General features: G+C 38.7%; 1 protein-coding gene across 1 annotated transcript; it reads left to right on the plus strand.

Annotated features, from left to right (window-relative positions):
* The first annotated feature begins 768 nt into the window (after positions 1-768).
* LOC135155485 (zinc finger protein 585A-like) lies at positions 769-16,580 on the plus strand. The gene is made up of 2 exons (XM_064104581.1): positions 769-1,030; positions 9,272-16,580. The coding sequence occupies exons 1-2, from the start codon at positions 980-982 to the stop codon at positions 12,905-12,907; spliced, it is 3,687 nt and encodes a 1,228-aa protein (XP_063960651.1). The 5' UTR covers positions 769-979; the 3' UTR covers positions 12,908-16,580.
* The last annotated feature ends 2,319 nt before the right edge of the window (positions 16,581-18,899 follow it).

The following is an 18,899-nucleotide window of genomic DNA, read 5'->3' on the forward strand; positions in this document are numbered from 1 at the left end:
CGTACCGTAAGACTTCCGCAATTCATTTTCACAGAAGTATAGAACAAGATTGCAAAAACATGTAAGGCGAAAAAATCAAACTTTTACCTTATTTATCTCTAAAATGACAGAAAATGCTTAAAATATCATATAACATATTTTTGCATTAACAATTTATATATTTTCTAACGGAAATATGGGCCTGATTTGCCGAATTTCAATCTCGTCGGCTCCTTCGATCGAATGATGAGGTGCGGTGTATTGTGGGTGATCGTCGACGGCTAGTTCTCAAGGTACCGTGCGCGAGGTTTACCGTGAGTAGAGCCGTCGACGATATCGCGATCGGCAGCGCATCGATGAGCGTCACGATACGAATGAGCACTGGAAAGTGACATGAAACATGCAGCTAACCAAAAAATATAAAATAAATTAAGTTATCAAACACGAATTTATCACCAACATCTGCTCAGATTCGATATAAAAAAAAGCAAGCAAAAAGTTAAAATTTATTTATGATATGATATAAGAAGAAAAAATCACAGAAACTTGTTCTTACATCATTATAATCAAGGATATCTTTACCCGTCCGGCGCGCGTCCGGAATTATGATGTAATTTGTCGCGCACGAAAATAATTGTTTTTCGTGGAGGGGTATGCGGCAAGTGTGATGCAAAGAAAATGGTTGGTAAAAATAAAATAATTTTATCATATTAATTATTTTCATAATATTTGGAATAGCAAGTGCGATTTTTTCTTGATTGTATTTCCTCTAGTTGTCATTTTTAAAGCACTGAAATAAAGGTGTCCGGCAATAGGATACACTGCCATACATCATATTGGTAATAATATCATTATGTGAGAAGTGAGATTTTTTATTAATAGAGTCAATGGCGACAATAGTCAAATATGACTAATCGCCACTCAAACGGTACCCACTCAAACCAACATAAGAAGAAGAAGAAGTACATGCATGCGATATCGTATGCAACATTAACATAGCATGTTAACATGGTTAACAACAGTCACTGGTGCCGGTAAATCAACGCTCGTTGTAAGTTGAATGTGGTAGTCTAACTTTGTTATAGGCTTTGTTCCAATATTTAAGTTAAATTCTAGGCCATTCTAAGCTGTAAATTATACGGTTAGGTAAAGGTACCAACCGGTACCGCAGGTAGAACCGTATTTCAAAAACACTGACTGAAAGTAACTGAAAATGAAACTGTGTGAATGGTCCCATGTGCTTATGTTCATGTCGTTCTCTGTTGGCGTCAATGTCCCACTCAGACAGTCACACTTGTTACTGTTAGTATAGCCATGGACCCAGGCGCGGATCCATGGGGGGGGGGGGCCGAGGGGGCCTCCCCCCCCCTTCGGCAAAAAAAAAAAGGAGAGAGGGAAAGAAAAAGAAAAAAGAGGGGAAAGAAAAGAAGAAAGGAAGAGGGGGAAGAAGGGAAGAAAAAAGAGAGAGGAAAAGGGGTAGGACCTAGGCTAAAGGAAAGGAGAGAGGGAGAGGGGGAAAGGAAAAGGAGAAAAAAAGAGAGAGGAAGAAGGAGGAAAGAAGAGAAGAGAGAGAAAGGGGAAAAGAGAGGAAGAAGAGAAGAGAGAGGAAGAGGGGAAGGACTAGCCAGGTGGCTTCTAGAGAGTAAAAATCATTTACTAACGTAAGGTCACTCTCATACGAAGCCAGGGCTTCCGTCATATACTTTTGCGTGTACCACCAAAAAACCTGAAACTTTCGCCCCCGAAATTTCAACTTTCTTTCTAAAAGATCTAGGCCTAGCCCTAAATCATGTACATGAGATAAACTTCATTTCCAACAATAACATTTCTACGCTCTCGTTGTTATTTTTGAACAAGAATTCATCAAAAAAATGAGAGAAATATTGTGTAAAGACGGAAGAGACTTGCCCAATGTTTACGCCGCCATCTTGTTTCCTATTGTTCTTCGCCAACGTTACAGACGCGTGCGTCGGGTAACGTTGGGGAAGAACAATAGAAAACAAGATGGCGGCGTAAACATCGGGCGAGTCTCTTCCGTCTTTACACAATATTTCTCTCATTTTTTTGATGAATTCTTGTTAAAAAATAACAACGAGAGCGTAGAAATGTCGGAAATGAAGTTTTATCCCATGTACATGATTTAGGGCTAGATCTTTTAGAAAGAAAGTAGAAATCTCGGGGGTGAAAGTTTCAGGTTTTGGCTTCCATTGTGTGGGTCTATGGGATAGAAGGCCTGGCTTCATGAGAGTGACCTTACGTTAGTAAATGATTTTTACTCTTTAGAAGCCGCCTGGCTAGGAAGGACATGAAGGACAAGAAGAAAAAAAGAGGAAGAGGAGGAAAGAAAATGATGTTCGAACCAAAAGGGCGCCGAAATGATGTTCGAAGGAATGTCAAAATGATGTTCGAACTGGGGGCCAAATTGATGTTCGAACAGGGGGGGGGGGGGGGTGAATTGATATTCGACGTAGGGGCGCCAAATTGATGTTCGAACTAGGGGGCGCCAAATTGATGTTGGACCTATAGCCTAGGCCTAGGGGGGGCGAATCGATGTTCGAGCTAGGGGTGCGCCAAACTGATACTCAAACTAGGGGGACGCCGAATTGATGTTTGAACTAGGGGGCGCCGAATTGATATTCGAACTAGGGGCGCCAATTTGATGTTCCAACTGGGGGCGCCAAATTGATGTTCGACCTAGGGAGGCCAAATAGATGTTCGACGTAGGGGGGGGGGGGTGGTTGCGCCGAATTGATGTTCGACGTAGGGGCGCAAAATTTATGTTCGACATCGGGGGGCGCCGATTGAATGTTCGAACTAGGGGGCGTCGAATTGCTATTTGAACTTGGGGCGCCAAATTGATGTTCGAACTATGGGGCGCCGAATTGATGTTTGAACAAGGCGAATTAATTTTCGAACTAGATGGGGGTGCCAAATTGATGTTTGAACTGGGAGGGGCGCCAAATTGATGTTCGAACTAGGGGAGCGCTAATTTGATGTTTGACCATAAGGCGACGAATACATCTTTCAGAAGGGGAGGGCAAAGTGATATTTCACATGGCGCCAAATTCATGTTCAACCGAGGGCGCCAAACTGACCTTGAACTTAGGGGGCTCCATGCAAATTCATGTTCGACCGGGGGCGCAACATTGCTCGTATTCCCGGGGGGGCCACTTACATTGACGAGTGGATACCATGCGCGACCAAAAAAACACGTAAAAAGGATGTCCTTTTCACGATAGGGCACGTTACGTACGTAACGTGATAAGGGTGTCAAAAACACAAAAATAATGAAAAAAGGGTGTCTATTTCGCCAGGAAAATTACGTGTTTAGGGTCGAATTTGCGGGAATGATAAAACAAAATATAAAATATTTTATAAAGGATGTCCATTTTGCCCCAACACTTCGTGTTTAGAGTCCGATTTGCGCGAGGTGTAGAAGGTGGGGTCGTACTAAACCAAATAAGGTAAAGCCGACGACCGAAGGACCCGTAACAATAAAACATTCCTGTACTTGTTTAGGGGTTCATTTCAGGGAATATTTGCCAAGAGTGTCGTTTTGTTTCCAATACTTGTTAAGGGTAGGGTTTCACACGCCAATACTTGTTAAGGGGTGCATTTTCAGAATATGGAAATTACGTGTTTAGGGTGCTTTTCGAGACCCCATGGTCGCGCATGGTATCCATTCGTGAAAGGGAGTGGCCCCCCCGGGCTCGTATTGCCTGTTTATAGTGAAATTTATTTCCTGCCCAAAAAGGTTAAATTAATGCGGCTGAATTAAAATATCCCGTTTTTACGATAATAGACAAAAATCAATGTGCTCGAGTTTGAAGTTTGTTTGGCGAGATAGGTATCCTGTTCAGGGTCAGAAAAGGGGTTAATATCAAATTCAGCTGGCGCTACGCGCTCACAATATTTGATTAGTGAGGTGTGTATCCTCTCCATCGATCACACGTACATAAGTCCTTAAAATGTTAGTGTTTTTCAAGTCAATATACATAGGCCGATCCAGGGGGCAAAGTTTTTGCCCCCCCCCCCATGGTGGGAAAAAAAAGGAAAGAAAAAAAAAAAAACGAAGATAAAAAGGAAAAACTTTTAGAATAGGAATTATACCTTAAAAGAGTCCTTCTTAAGTCAGTATGTAAAAAAAATTGAGCTCGCGCTTCGCGTTCACATCACTGTTAAGTTATATACGCATCCCGACCTCACAGTTTTTTTATGCGAACGAGAAGCACAAGCTGAAAATATTTTATATTCTAATCTAACAACTGAAAAAGTCCTTTTCATTTCTTCATTAAAAAAGTTTTCAGCTAGCGCTTCGCACTCGCTTCATTTCTTAAAGGACAAGTCCACCCCCCCAAAAAATGTTGATTTGAATAAATAGAGAAAAATCAAACAAGCATTATGCTGAAAATTTCATCAAAATCGGATGTAAAATAAGAAAATTATGACATTTTAAGAATTTGCTTATTTTTCACAAAACAGTGATATGCACAACTCGGTGACATGCAAATGAGATAGTCGATGATCTCCCTCACTCACTAATTTCTTTGTTTTTCATTGTTAGAATTATACAATATTTCATTTTTACAGTTTTAACAATATGGACCAACTTGATTGAACCATTTAGTATTAAACAATGCTAATTGCTCATGTTCAGGGAGGAATTAATCGTTGTTTCACACGACAACGGAGAAAAATTGAATATTTCATATTTCATAAACTAAAAAAAAAAAAAAAAAAAACGGGGAAAAGGAAAAAAAGAGGGAGAAAGGAAGAGAAATGTAATGGGGAAAGAAGAAATTATTGTTTATTATAATGTTATATTATATCATAATTATGTTACATAAGAAGCATTTCTTTTCATGACTTTATGAAACAGTTTGCCCAGGGCCTATGTCTTCATTGTTCCTGGTGCTCGCATAGACTGTTTAACAAGATGTATAATCATGTTGTACTAAAACATCCCGTTTTCAAATCAATATACACCAAATATATTTCCTCGCAATTCGAGTTATTATTGTTTTATGTAGTGACATTTGCTTCTTTTTCATGACTACTTAAAGTGATTGCCCAATTCTAAGGTCTTAATATAAAACATTTCCTGTCCGTGCTAACGTGCTTCATATGTTTAGATGTAATTCTAAAAAAATCTTAATGGAACCTAAAATATAGTCCTTAAAATGTTCCTGTTTGGGGTCAATATATACAAAAATTTCAGCTCGCGCTTCGCGCTCGCATTGTTTGTTTAGCCAGACAGGTACGTATCACGATTACAAAAAATTTGCTTATAATGTCCCTTTTAGGTCTGAATATCAAAAATTTTCAGCTCGCGCTTCGCGCTCGCATTATTTAATCAGTGAGATACTTATCTGTTTAATGGCATTGCATGTCCTTAAAATTTCTCTATTAGGTCAGTATACCTGGCAACTGAGCGCGCTCCCTAAGTGACACCAAATTTGTGGTGGTGCCCCCCCCCCCCAATGCCGTGACCCGCGGTACGCCACTGTACCTATATATTCTATAACAAACTACTTGAATTCCCCACATTTAAAAATTTCGGATCGCGATTTGCGCTCGCATTATTTGCTATAAATTTATCAACCCATGAATCCTGTTTATGATTACAAAAAATATAAAATATCCAGTTTTTCAGGCATCATTCACTGTCAACAAATTTCACGCACTCATTAGGTTTATTAGATTAATAAATATGAAATTAATTTTTTTATGAATTCATAACTAAATTGTCCCTTTTTCAGAAAAAAAATATCGACAAGTTTTAGGAAGAGGAATAGAAGATAGACATCATTTTATATGACAAAATGTCCTTAGGCCTAAAATGTCTCGATCCTAGTTTAAAATAATAAAATATCAGCTCGCGCATCGCGCTCGCATCATTTATTAAGTGCTTTCCACATCCACTTCACAATTCCCCTATATACACAGTTAAACAGATATATATTATAAGAAAGATAGATAAACAGATGGATAGATAGATCGATATAGAGATATATAAACAGATAAATAGGGTATTCATGGTATTTAGTAACCCATGATTAGTAACCATCTGGAATAAAATTATTGGAAATGGTTTTTTGACTGATTTGAGTAGGTATGGGTGTCAACATTTACCAAAAAAAAGTAAGGAGGAATATGGGTCGGGGAAAGTGTTTGTTTTCAAGGTCAAAGGTCAATGACCTTTTTAGATACTGTATCATGGTATCTCCCAGATGAAATATTACAGGTTGGTGATCATGGTGTAAAAATGCACAGATTCTTACAAGAAGATCAAATAAAATCAAATCAAGTACCGATGAAATTAAAGGTCAAAGCCTTTCAAAGGTCAATGACCTTTGTTTACATTATATACCATACGGTATAATGGTGTCTCTGAGATGAAAAGGCGCAGGTTGGTGATCTTGGTGTTAAAATGCAAAGGTTCTTTAAGGAAGATCAATTAAAATAAAATTCAGTACCCAGAATGCACATTAAACAATAACATTCAAAGTCAAAGCCTTCCAAAGCTCAATGACCTTTTTTTCATTATGTATCATACTGTAATACTGAATATAATAATAGTATCTCTGAGATGAACCGGCACTGGTTGGTGATCGTTGTGTCAAAATACACAGATTCTTACAGGAAGGTCAAATAAGATAGATTTAATCACCTAGAAATGCATATTAATCCATAAAGTTCAATGTCATAGGTCAATGACCTTTTTACATAGGCTATTTATCTTATAATGGTATATCTGAGATAAAACGCTGCATGATCTGATTTGAGTGTCAAAAAGCAATTTTTGCAAGAAGATAAAAAGGCACAAAATAATCATAAAGAATAATCTTTCACCTTTGATATCAAAAGTCAAAGGTCAAAAGTTAATAAATATTTATCTATCCCTGCATGATTCCCCCCCAAAAAAAATTAATCCATCATATTTACATTTTATTTGTGAATAATAGAAAGATAAACTAAATAATGAAAACTTGATTGTTTAATAATTTCACTCTGAAATAAGGATTAATAATGGCCATGAAAAAATATATTTAGGGGTTAGAGGTCAATCAACTATGTCAATAACGTCAGGGATTTAAGTAAATAGGTCGATAACCTGATTGAGGCATGTAGGTATAGTGATTCTGATGGGATAAAGACTGGCCTGTGTGGAAAATGAACACAAATGTAATAGTTGAATCCTTGACCAATGATGATGTCAAAATACAAGTTCGAGGTGAAATTGAGATCAAATACCACTTTTTATAATATTGTATTGCTTTGCCAAAAGTGTAAAAAACTCATGTATGATATAATTTGAAAGTAGCAGCATTTAGATATGCATTTTATAAATCTACCGGTAAATGAAGGTACTAATATCTCTGTAGCAATAGGTCACTAACCTCAAATGCTACAATCAATACTATAAACTATAACTTAATCTGTAAATGGAAAGGATAGGCCTAACTCTCATGGCAAGCATCATCCAAGAACATTTTCATACAGCTTGGGACAATGATGAAGAATTAAAGTAAGGCAATCATTAGAGCTGCAGCTTTTGTCATAGTAAATGAAGTTTTAAGTGTCTCAACTTCAGCAAAGAGTAATTAAACTCTTGAAAACCTTTTGACATTTTTAGGACATTGATCTGTCCCATTCAATGAAAGCCTAACGTATGAAACTAGCATGAATCCCATGAAGCCTTTCGATTTTGAGGTCAAAGGTCAAGGTCACACTGACATGTTTTCATCTTACCCTTCTGAAGTCCTTGTAAACGCGATAACTTCCGTTTAACCTAACCTAGGCTCATATAAGTTTGTGTAGTATGATACTAGCATGGATCCCATGAAGCCTATTGATTTTGAGGTAGAAAAGGTCAAGGTTACAGACTGACATGTTTTCATCTTACCCTTCTGAAGTCCTTTTAAATGCGATAACTATACTTTAACTCGCATACATTCGTAATTCCGAAGCTTCGTTATTCCGAAGGTTCCGATATTCCGAAGGTTCGTTATTCCGAAGGTTCGTATTTCCGAAGGTTCGTAATTCCGAAGGTTCGTTAGTCCGAAAACGAAATGAGGTTCGTAATTCTGAAAGTTCGTTAGTCCGAAAACGAAGTGAGGTTCGTAATTCCGAAGATTCGTTAATCCGAAAACGAAATGAGGTTTGTAATTGCGAAGGTTCGTTAGTCCGAAAACTAATGATTAACGAACCTTATTTCATTTTCGGACCCACGAACCTTCGGAACAACGAACCTTCGGAATTACGAAGTGTAACCCTTTAACTTAACCTAGGCTCATATAATTTGGTGTATATAATACTAGCATAGATCCCAGCAATTCTATTGATTTTGAGGTTAGGAGGTCAAAGGTGAAGTCGCCACCTTCCACTTTTCTTGTTTGACCAATAACTCCCATTTTCTGCATTACAGGTGGGCGTATTATGTGCTCGCCTGATCGACACTCTTGTTAAAATAAGTTGAAATTTTAAAATCATGGGGAAAATTGTGTACGTTCTCTATCCATGGGGACAAAATTTCCCATCTATGTAACATGTCAATTTCTTTGATTTTGGTCTGTAATAAGAGGGTTTTAAAACTTGTCTGTGATACTTGAGTCTTTTGTTGTGACTTATATCACACTGAGTTACAAGTTGTCAAATGAAATACTTTCAGAGAATTCTCAACTTTTTTTCTGCGTCCCATATGTAACAGCACACGTTTTCTCTCTAAAAGTCAAGGTCGGTCATATGTTAGAATTTTTTACATGATTATTCTTTGAGATATCAACCGGTGTCATGACAGTACTATATCTAATCCAAGTCCCTAAATACCATTTTTCAGGTCATTACAACCTCTGGAATTTCCCATATGTAGAATGTGTGAGCTCTTGGACTTGCCCTTAAGCAGAAATAGCAAAAGACATTTAACTAGTGAGAGATTAAATAGTTACGGCTATACATACATGTATAAGTAAGTAATAAGCATTATACCAAGATGGGACAAAACAAGTACTTAGACCTATAGATGCAAATCAGGAATCAAATACAATATAAAATTAGTGAATCTGAGGTTTTATGATACATCATTTTTCTACCAGATTTGTCGAGTATATTCAGAGTTAAATCAGCAGTGTTTTTTTGTTTTCATTTTTGTGAGATACATTGTACAGTCTCAAGAAACAGTCCTGCATGTACCAGGGTTGATATTAGGCCTGGTGCCAACCTCCTTTCCAACAATCATATTTGTTGCAAAAAAATGTTTGACCATCGATACTATTTTTCCCTTTTTTCCTAGACAGCCACTCATTGTAGCAGGACTGAAGAGGGCAGGAGATGCATCCTTGACCTTGAAAGAAGAGTTTTTGAAGATGGGATAGATATCCTCAGCGGATCCACTAAAAGCAAGATGAAAGAATCTTTAGTGTCCGAAAAGTCAGGCCAGAATGGAACACAGCTTCTTCAATGTTTTTTCTGCGATGCCTCTTTTTATGAAGAGCAAGACCTCAGCAAACATCTCCAACATCATCTACAAGGAAACGGCGTCGAAGAACTTGGCCTGATTCATTTCCATCGTGAGAAGCTGTCCAATCCTGAGGAAGTGAAACAGGATAGGAGCGCATGTGAGACGCCTTCCATGTGCCAAGATTCTGATGGTACGAGAGTATATCCTTCCCACGTTGATCATGAAGGCCACAGAAGTAACTGTACAGTGGAGACCATTGGGATACAGAACGATGGAATTGATATTTCTTTGGCATCCCAGCCACAGAAAGAACAGGTTGTACAGATGGCAACATCTGAAGATCAAGGAGAAACTCATTACCTTGTCCAGTTAGGGGAAATGGAGAATATTCAAACTGGTAAATTCAGAGATCAAGCTGATTTTTCTTGTCATCCTCAGGTAGATAAAGAACAAAGAGAGACCTTCAATCAAGTAGATGTTTCATGTCATCCCTTGTCAGAGAAAAGTGGGAGCGCTGAAACAGGAGAAACCTTCCATCAAACAAATATTTCTTGCCAATCCCGATCCGTCCAAGTACGAAATTCTGTAAGACACCATTTCCAGTGCGAGAACTGTGAGGAAGCTTTTGAAACACAGGCGAAACTAATCTTCCATGTTACGCAAATGTCGGCTGAAAAGTCCTATTCATGCTCCAAGTGTGGTAGCGAATTTTCATGGAAATGCCTGCTGCTAGTTCACAGTGCATCACACTGTGAATTGAAACCAGACAAGTGCAATCCTCTGCGGGATCGGTCTAAGTCAATAAGTAAGAAGGAGGAACACATGGATGGGCAAGAATGGTGCTGCAAAAGTGAATCAGAGCAGCCCAGACAGATCTGTGGAAAATCACTCGGGTATTCCCAGTCCACACTGAAATCTGAGACTTCTCATACTGGAACAAAACCTCAGGGCTCAGAGTCTGGAAAGGGAGTTGTCACCGAAGGTAATTTGAAAAAGCACACGGCGAAGAAAAATATACGAACACGCGAGAAGACCAAGAGAATTCAGGCACATACAGGATTCCATCAGTGCTCGTATTGTTCAAAGGAATTCAAAAGGAAATGTCACTTAGCTGAGCACATTTTGATCCATACAGGGGAAAGGCCTTTTGTGTGTTCACTATGTGGGAAGGGGTCCAGGACTAAAAGCAATCTCAACAGGCATGTGAAGATAATGCACCCTGCCAGTTCAATCTCTAATGAGTGCCCATCCTGTTTCAAGATATTTCCTTCTGGGGCTCAATTACAACGTCATCTTTATCTGAAACATAACGAGGAAAAACCATTTCAGTGTTCTGAGTGTGGAAGAGGCTTCATTAAGAAAGGTTTTTTGGATAAGCATACATGCATGAAAAGTAATACAAAATCTTCTGGTTGGTCTCAAAATTGTTCATATTGTTCCAAGAAATTCCATTGTAAATCCCGTTTTGATGACCATGTTATGAATCATACAGGGGAAAGGCGCTTCCAGTGTGCAAATTGTGGGAAGGCTTTCATCAAAAAGGCTAAATTTGAAAAGCATACATGCAGAAATACACAAGTAGGAAACAAGGATCAGAAACTTCACGAATGCTCTTACTGTTCCAAGAAATTCCTTAGGAAGTGTCATTTAAGTAGGCATGTTGAGATACATTTAGAGAATAGCCCTTTCCATTGTTTGAAATGCGGATTAAAGTTTGTTACTGAGATTGATCTTGATTTCCATCAATGTGGGATTGCTGTGAAACCACCTCTAGTTCATGAGAAAGTCCATGAATGCTCATATTGTCACAAGAAATTCTTTCGTAAAGCTCACTTACAGGAGCACGTAAAGACACACACAGGAGAAAGGCCTTTCAAGTGTGCACATTGTGGGAAAGGTTTTATTACCAAGTGTAATTTTAAAACGCATACATGCAGGAATCCAGAAAAGGGACAGATTTCTCAAAAGTATAATAAATGCTCTTATTGTCCCAAGAAATTCTCCCGTAAAGCTCATTTACAGGAGCATGTCATGATACACACGGGAGAAAGGCCTTTCAAGTGTGCACATTGTGGGAAAGGTTTTATTACCAAGTGTAATTTTAAAACGCATTCATGCAGGAATCCAGTAAAGGGACATATTCCTCAAAGATATTACAGGTGTGAAGGCTCGTTTAAGAAATACGTTCAGAAGCCTGTCTCTATACCTTCAGAGAATAGTGCTTGCCAGTGTTTGAAATGCGGGTTGGAGTTCCTTACCAACAATGATCTTGATAAACATCCATGCAGTACATCTGGGAAATCAATACCTCCAGTTCGTGAGAAAGTCCATGAGTGCTCTTATTGTCACAAGAAATTCTTTCGTAAGGCTCACTTACAGGAGCATGTCATGATACACACGGGAGAAAGGCTCTATCTTTGTGACAAATGTGGGAAGGGTTTTAGTACCAGGGGTAATTTTAGAAGGCATACATGCAGGATTCCAGAAAAAAAACAGATTCCTCAAAGATATTACAGGTATGAAGACTCGTTTAAAAAATTACTTAAGAAGCCTGTCTCTATACATTCAGAGAATAGTGCTTTCCAGTGTTTGAAATGCGGGTTGGAGTTCCTTACCAATAATGATCTGGATAAACATTCATGCAGTACATCTGGGAAATCAATACCTCCAGTTCGTGAGAGGGTCCATGAGTGCTCTTATTGTCACAAGAAATTCTTTTGTAAGGCTCACGTACAGGAGCACATCATGATACACACGGGAGAACGGCCTTTCAAGTGCGCATATTGTGGGAAAGGTTTTATTACCAAGTGTAATTTTAAAAGGCATACATGCAAGAATCCAGAAACGGGACAGATTTCTCAAATGTATTATAAATGCTCTTCTTGTCCCATGAAATTCTCCCGTAAAGCTCATTTACAGGAGCATGTCATGATGCACACAGGAAATAGGCTCTATCTTTGTGACAAATGTGGGAAGGGTTTTAGTACCAAGTGTAATTTTAAAAAGCATATATGCAGGATTCCAGAAAAAGAACAGATTTCTCAAAGATATTACATATATGAAGGCTCGTTTAAGAAATTTCTTAAGAAGCATGTCTCTGCACATTCAGAGAATAGCGTTTTCCAGTGTTTGAAATGCGGGTTGGAGTTCCATACCAACAATGATCTTGATAAACATTCATGCAGTACATCTGGGAAATCGATACCTCCAGTTCTTGAGAAAGTCCATGAGTGCTCTTATTGTCACAAGAAATTCTATCGTAAAGCTCACCTACAAGAGCACGTCATGACACACACGGGAGAAAGGCCTTTCAAGTGTGCACATTGTGGGAAAGGTTTCATTACCAAGAGTAACTTTAAAAAGCATACATGCAGGGGTCCTGAGGAAGAACAAATTTCTCCAAACAAGGGAGGGTTCCAGGACATTTGCTTTGGCGACGATTGCTGCTTTCGAAATTCCACACACTAATTAACCAACTTCACCCAGGGTTTAACACTATACCCTACCCTAATCCAAACATAAACCATAATGGTTAGTTGCGGTCATGGTCGCTCATATGGTTTACGTAGCAGGCGATGCAGCCTGCCAGTTTCGCAGACCGTATTGCAAATCAAAATCGATTCCGGACTCGATACTAAATATTTACCCTCTCAAAATGTAGCTATATTATAAATATCAGTAGACAAAGGTGTATGGTACAAGAACATTGTTACTTTCAACATCAAATGTGTTGGTTAATTTTGTTTGGATTGTATTAATTAACCCTAATTCTCCCGGGGGGGGGCCATAATGGCCCCCCCCCTCGACAATTTTCGTGATATATCTGCTGCGCAAAATTTTTTGACCTCGCCGCTTACCGACTTTTTACTTTCAAGTCTCGCGCAAATTTTGAGACCAAATTTGTGACACCCGGGTACACGGTTACGACATTACGCAACATTATGTAAGTGCATGTCAGACCCAAAATTGCTCATAAACGTGATTTCATGTACAAATCCAATGCAAATTGTGTATTTAGCCAAAATTCATAAATGTATCATTATTTCTACTTTTACTGATTAAACTTAATTAATTTTGCCTTGTTTATGGTCAGAATTAAGTCTGGAACGATTTCCATTGAAAAAACAATAAAAGACAAAAAGTAAAAAAACAAAGAAATACATAAGAAATTCATAAAACAATAAAATACATAAGAAATTGATTTCCAAACCGAAGTTTTTTTCATTGCGATTGTTAAGAATGCTACAAAGAATATTTTTACCAAAAATTAGCATTCTAGGAGCTTTATTTAGTGAATTAGAGCAAAAAGTATGATTTATGCATAAATTAGCATAATTAATTCATATAAAATAAAATCTCATTATTTTGGAAAATTTTACCATACAGCCTTGTAGATTACATCGCAAACTACCAGCGTGCAAATTTTTGCGTCGCTCGCTCGATCGGCGGCCGAGATCTTAGGGGGGGCCATAATGGCCCCCCCCCCGGGAATGACAAGAATCAAAATACCCCGGGAGAGTGAGGGTTAAATGAAAATAGTCTAGGAACGGAACTATCACACGTTAGTCATGCGATGTTGTACACATAAATATGCCATGTTCTGCCTGCTCGATCTCAAAGTTTGGGAGAAAAATGAGATGTAACCATTATACCAGTCATGAAGTATTAATACGTCAACATGTAGGTAATCTATTTAGCATTGAGATGATGATCAATCTCGACCTTTTTACCCTCAGGGATATTTCAGTGGGAAAACAAAGATGCCAGTGTCTCGGATATATGGGTGATTTCGGACAGTTTGCCATAGCAAGAGTTGTGAACATGGACAATTTCAAATGAACAACGAGACGTAGATAGTGAATTAATTGTAATAAAATGTTCACACTATTATCAATCTGGTGTGAGATTATTAATAGTTATAAAGATATACCCGGATTTTTACAATATTACGCTCGTGAAAACGACTTCCCTGTGTTGAAGCTGTGTGTGTGGACTTCAAATGCATGCGACTAACCATTATGCCTATTTTACAACTCCCAAGAATGTTCTGTATTCTGTTTGGTCCAAATCTGATCACATGGTATTCAGTGAATTGCACTATGGCATCCAAAATGCACTATCCTGCACTCTGACGTCAGAGTGCATCCAGAATTTAGAGCAATTATAGCATTCCGGGTAACTCGGTAATAGCAAGGGGGGGGGGGGGTGTATAAAACAAACAATCCACGCTTTCTTGTGCATAGAGGACCTAAATGATTAACTATTTGCTCAACTCACCAAATGGATATACCGCACTCGGCCCTGTTGACCTTGGTGTGGTATATCCATTGGCTCTTCTTGCACATCGTTCATTATTTGGACCTGCATGCACGCGCTTACGTGCATTATTTGTATATTGCGTCCCTAACCTTACATCTTGGATAAATTAAGCCCAGGGCAATTGTCGCAGGAGCAAATGTCGTGCCACCCCAGGGACGATTATCATTTCAAGATTTTTTTAAAGATTTGACTGCCAGATTTGAAAATAAAGTTATCTAATTCTAGACATGGATGACTTATTTGGCTCCCCATAGTTAAACCACATTTTTAAACCAGGGGTCCGTTGCAGAAAGAGTTGCGTTTAAACGCAAGTCAAAAAATCAATCGCAAGTCCCAAATGCGCGCTGTTGATTGGTTGAAAATCAAGTTGCGCATGATTTTTAGAGTTGCGATTGATTGCAACTCTTTCTGCATCGGGCCCCAGGTGAATTAAAGCTGACTTTGGAATACGGCCCACTTGCCAATGTGGGCCCTGTTCATGGCAGCTTCAAAATTCATGCTTGATGCCACCTGTATGAAAAGCGAAGCTGGGCGAAAAATATATGCGCTAATTGGGAGAATATATGCAGACGCATTCAGGGGCCGCGGAAGCGTGGGGGGGGGGGGCCGCCCCACTTTTTTTCAAAACCGTGTACAAAAACGTTAAAATGACTATAAGATTGTGATTTTTTGCATGGTCAGCCCCCCACTTTGAAAACCGTTCCGCGTCCCCTGGCATTGAATTTGCAAGTATAGCAGAGCATTCATCGGTGTGAACTATTTATTGTCCATCTTAGCTTTCCATAGAGATGGTGTCCAGCTGTATCATACATTCATGAAACGGTTTCCTGATAATAGCCATCATCGCGAACTAGAACAGGTCATGATAAATAAACATTGTGATAAACACAACACAGGTATGAGATATTTTCTCTGTCCTTTAATACTGCGTGAGGGTTTTATTTTCTACGAGTAATCTAACCAGTGGTTGTGAAAAGTGGGCCCAGATAAGAAACTGCATTCATATCTATGTTCACATTGGCTTTAGAAATCTCATATAAAATCTAAATTGGATCAGTAAATCAGTATGTTGATATCTACTTGAGACAGAAAAGGGATTCTCAAGACAGACTCTTTAACTCATTTGCTGTGGCACAATTAATGCAGGATGATAACTTTCCTCTGTGCAAAATAGACCCCCTTCCCCAAAGAAGAAAAATCTCATTGCATACATAAGACAGTAGCGTAGGCAGGGGGGGAGGTGACAGGGGTTCAACTGTGATCACCTCCCCCTCAATCTTTTTTGAAAACATTTGTTTTGCTTGTCATTTTTTGGGTACGAGTTGACCTAAACTTTTTGATGAACACTTTTCTCTCTTTTTGCTTGTCAATTTTTCTTGGTACGAAACGACCTCAACTGTTTAGTGAATTCTTTTTTTTCTTCTTTTTTATTTATTTTTTATAGCTTATCAGCTTTTCATTCACCTCGAGTACCCCCCCCCCCTTTCAAAAATCCTGCATATACGCTACTGGCACAATAGATGGGGAAATCTCAAATAAAAAGCTGTTGAAAGGACACAGTATCTCACAGTGTATCGATAGTGCCTTGGCACACAACGTATATTATCAAACATCTTCTCACTTACTCGCACTGTATGCGCCCTCCCCCCTTTTTCGTACCGACAATTGGGGTGCCCCCCTTCCACCCTACTGGATGCACCTACGATTCAGCAGATCGAGTTATCAAATTTGTAACCTCTTGATGGATAACTAAATAATGTATGTAACAAGCCATTATTTCATTATGAGTAATAAAATGGATGACGCAAGAAGAAAATGAGAAGCCTGTATATTCACTTTTTATTTTTGTATGTTTTAGATGTATTGTGTCTGTGTGTGGATAGTTCACAATTGAGTGCTTTTCAGGCGAAATTGTGAACTGTGGCTCGAAGTTGCATTTATAAGTAAGGTGCTTTAACCCTATAAAAGAGCCGAGTTATTTAGACCCATCTCACAGCCGGGGGGAGGGGAAATCCCCCCCCCCCCCTGAGATCTCGGCCTTCGATCGCGCGAGCGCCGCAAAAATGTGCACAGTGGTAGTGTGCGATATAATCTACATGGCTTTATGTTTTTTTTTTAATAATACAATTTTCCACTTAATTGATTATGCTAATTTATTCATGAAATAAAACATTTTCTCTAATCAACTACAGTATATCATACTGCCCCAAAACTGCTCATGTTTATTCACAGACTCTTTCCAGGATCCCGATCATATGTAATTCAAAAGAAAATTTGGTATTGCAATTTTTTTCTGAAGTACATTAATTTTTTTATAATTCTTATGTATTTCTTTGTTTTCGACTTTGGTTTTATTTATTTTTTCGTTGGAAATCAGTGTTGCAGACTTAATTCTAATCATAAACAAGACAAAATCAATTAAGTTTAATCAGTAAAAGTAGAAATAATCATACATTTATGAATTTTGGCTAAATACACAATTTGCATTGGATTTGTAGGATACATGAATTCATGTTTTTGAGCAGTTTTGAGTCACTGTGACATGCACTTACATAATGTTGCGTAATTTCGTAAATGCGTACCCGGGCATCGCAAATTTGGTCTCAAAAGTTGCGTGAGATCAGCGAGTGGCGTGGTTAAAATAAATCGATCGGCGGATTTATCATGAAAAATATAGAGGGGGGGGGGGGGTGGAATCCGCCCTGTGCCTTTTAGGGTTAATACTGCTGGAAGCAATGTGAGCATGTTTTAAATTCCCGACATTATGTTTACATGTGGGACCAGACCAGTATCTCCACAGCAAAAAAAATTATCCTGAATTTGAATGTGATATATAGAATGGTTTTCAGCTATTTTTTTCAGTTCAATTCATTTTTGCAATATAAAAACAAAGTACAATATGTAAGAATGAAAATGACATGTATTAAAGAAAAAAACAAAACATGGAAACTACTGAAAAGCTAACAACTTGTAAGTTGTAACTCCCATTTAATCAAGGTAAAATAAATAACAAAAGATGCATATACGCGCTGCATCGTTCAGCAATCCCTACATATAATTCAAGGGGGGGGGGGCGATAAACTGAAGTAATATAGGATTTGGTATCAGCAAAAATACTTTGACTTTTCACTTTTTACACATTTTTTTTTCTTCCGAGAACAAAAAAAGGGGGGAAATGGATTGACAACTGATTGTATTTTCATTCCTACATCTTATTTCATTAAAAGGGAGACAATGACACAATTTCATTGTAATATCGTAACTTCGTAAGACAAAGCCAAAGGAAATGGGAAATGTGACATCAGCCCACTCAAATTTTTTGGCTCATTACGGCACAGGGCCCTATACGTCATTATTTTTGTGTATAGAAGAGAAGTATAACATCTTAACTCTTAAGGGACACTGGACAACTTCTGTAAAATTTCGATATATTTTGTATAATTCTAGGAAGTTTCATATTGAAAAGTGAATTGAAGCACCGCTAACGGCCCTCTACGTTCACTATTGAACCAATCATGTTATCGACATTGCAATTGGGATTGATTTTCACATATGCTCGCCGCGCTCCGATCAGGTTCCAAGTCTTTCTCGATCGATCCCACTTTGTCTATGAATTTCAGGTAAGCTGTAGCCTAATTATGTCACAAGAACAATTTAAAACTGTTACGCTAGACAAGCACTGCATGCACTCAGACTCTAAGCTAGGCCACCGGCATGACCGGGGCATATGGCCCTGGCATTTATTTTAATTGAGCTCTTAATATAAGCCCTGCACCGGGCTGTGGACGCCGCCGCGCTCCGCGGCCCTGTTCGGCTCGGGCCTCGGCCCCTGGCTAGAGAGCTAGAGCTAATGCGGGCCTTCAGCTGGCAGCCGTCTGCAGCCGGAACTCAAATTGGTCGCACGCAGGTCAACCTGCGTGCGACCCTCGTGCAGGGTTGCCAGATCGTCGCTAGTCTTCACGGCCAAACTCAACAGATTTTGCGGCCAAATTCGGCCAAACAATTTTTTTTCACGGCCTAATTTCACGGCCAAATTTTATCTAGGCCTACTTTAGGAAAAAAATTAGGAGTACCTTTAGAATCCAATGTCATGTTATAATCGATTATGAGAGCAATTACCTACTAATTGCTGCTAGTGCTG

The sequence above is a fragment of the Lytechinus pictus genome, chromosome 9 (assembly GCF_037042905.1).
Source record: "Lytechinus pictus isolate F3 Inbred chromosome 9, Lp3.0, whole genome shotgun sequence".
Lineage (NCBI taxonomy): Eukaryota > Metazoa > Echinodermata > Echinoidea > Temnopleuroida > Toxopneustidae > Lytechinus > Lytechinus pictus.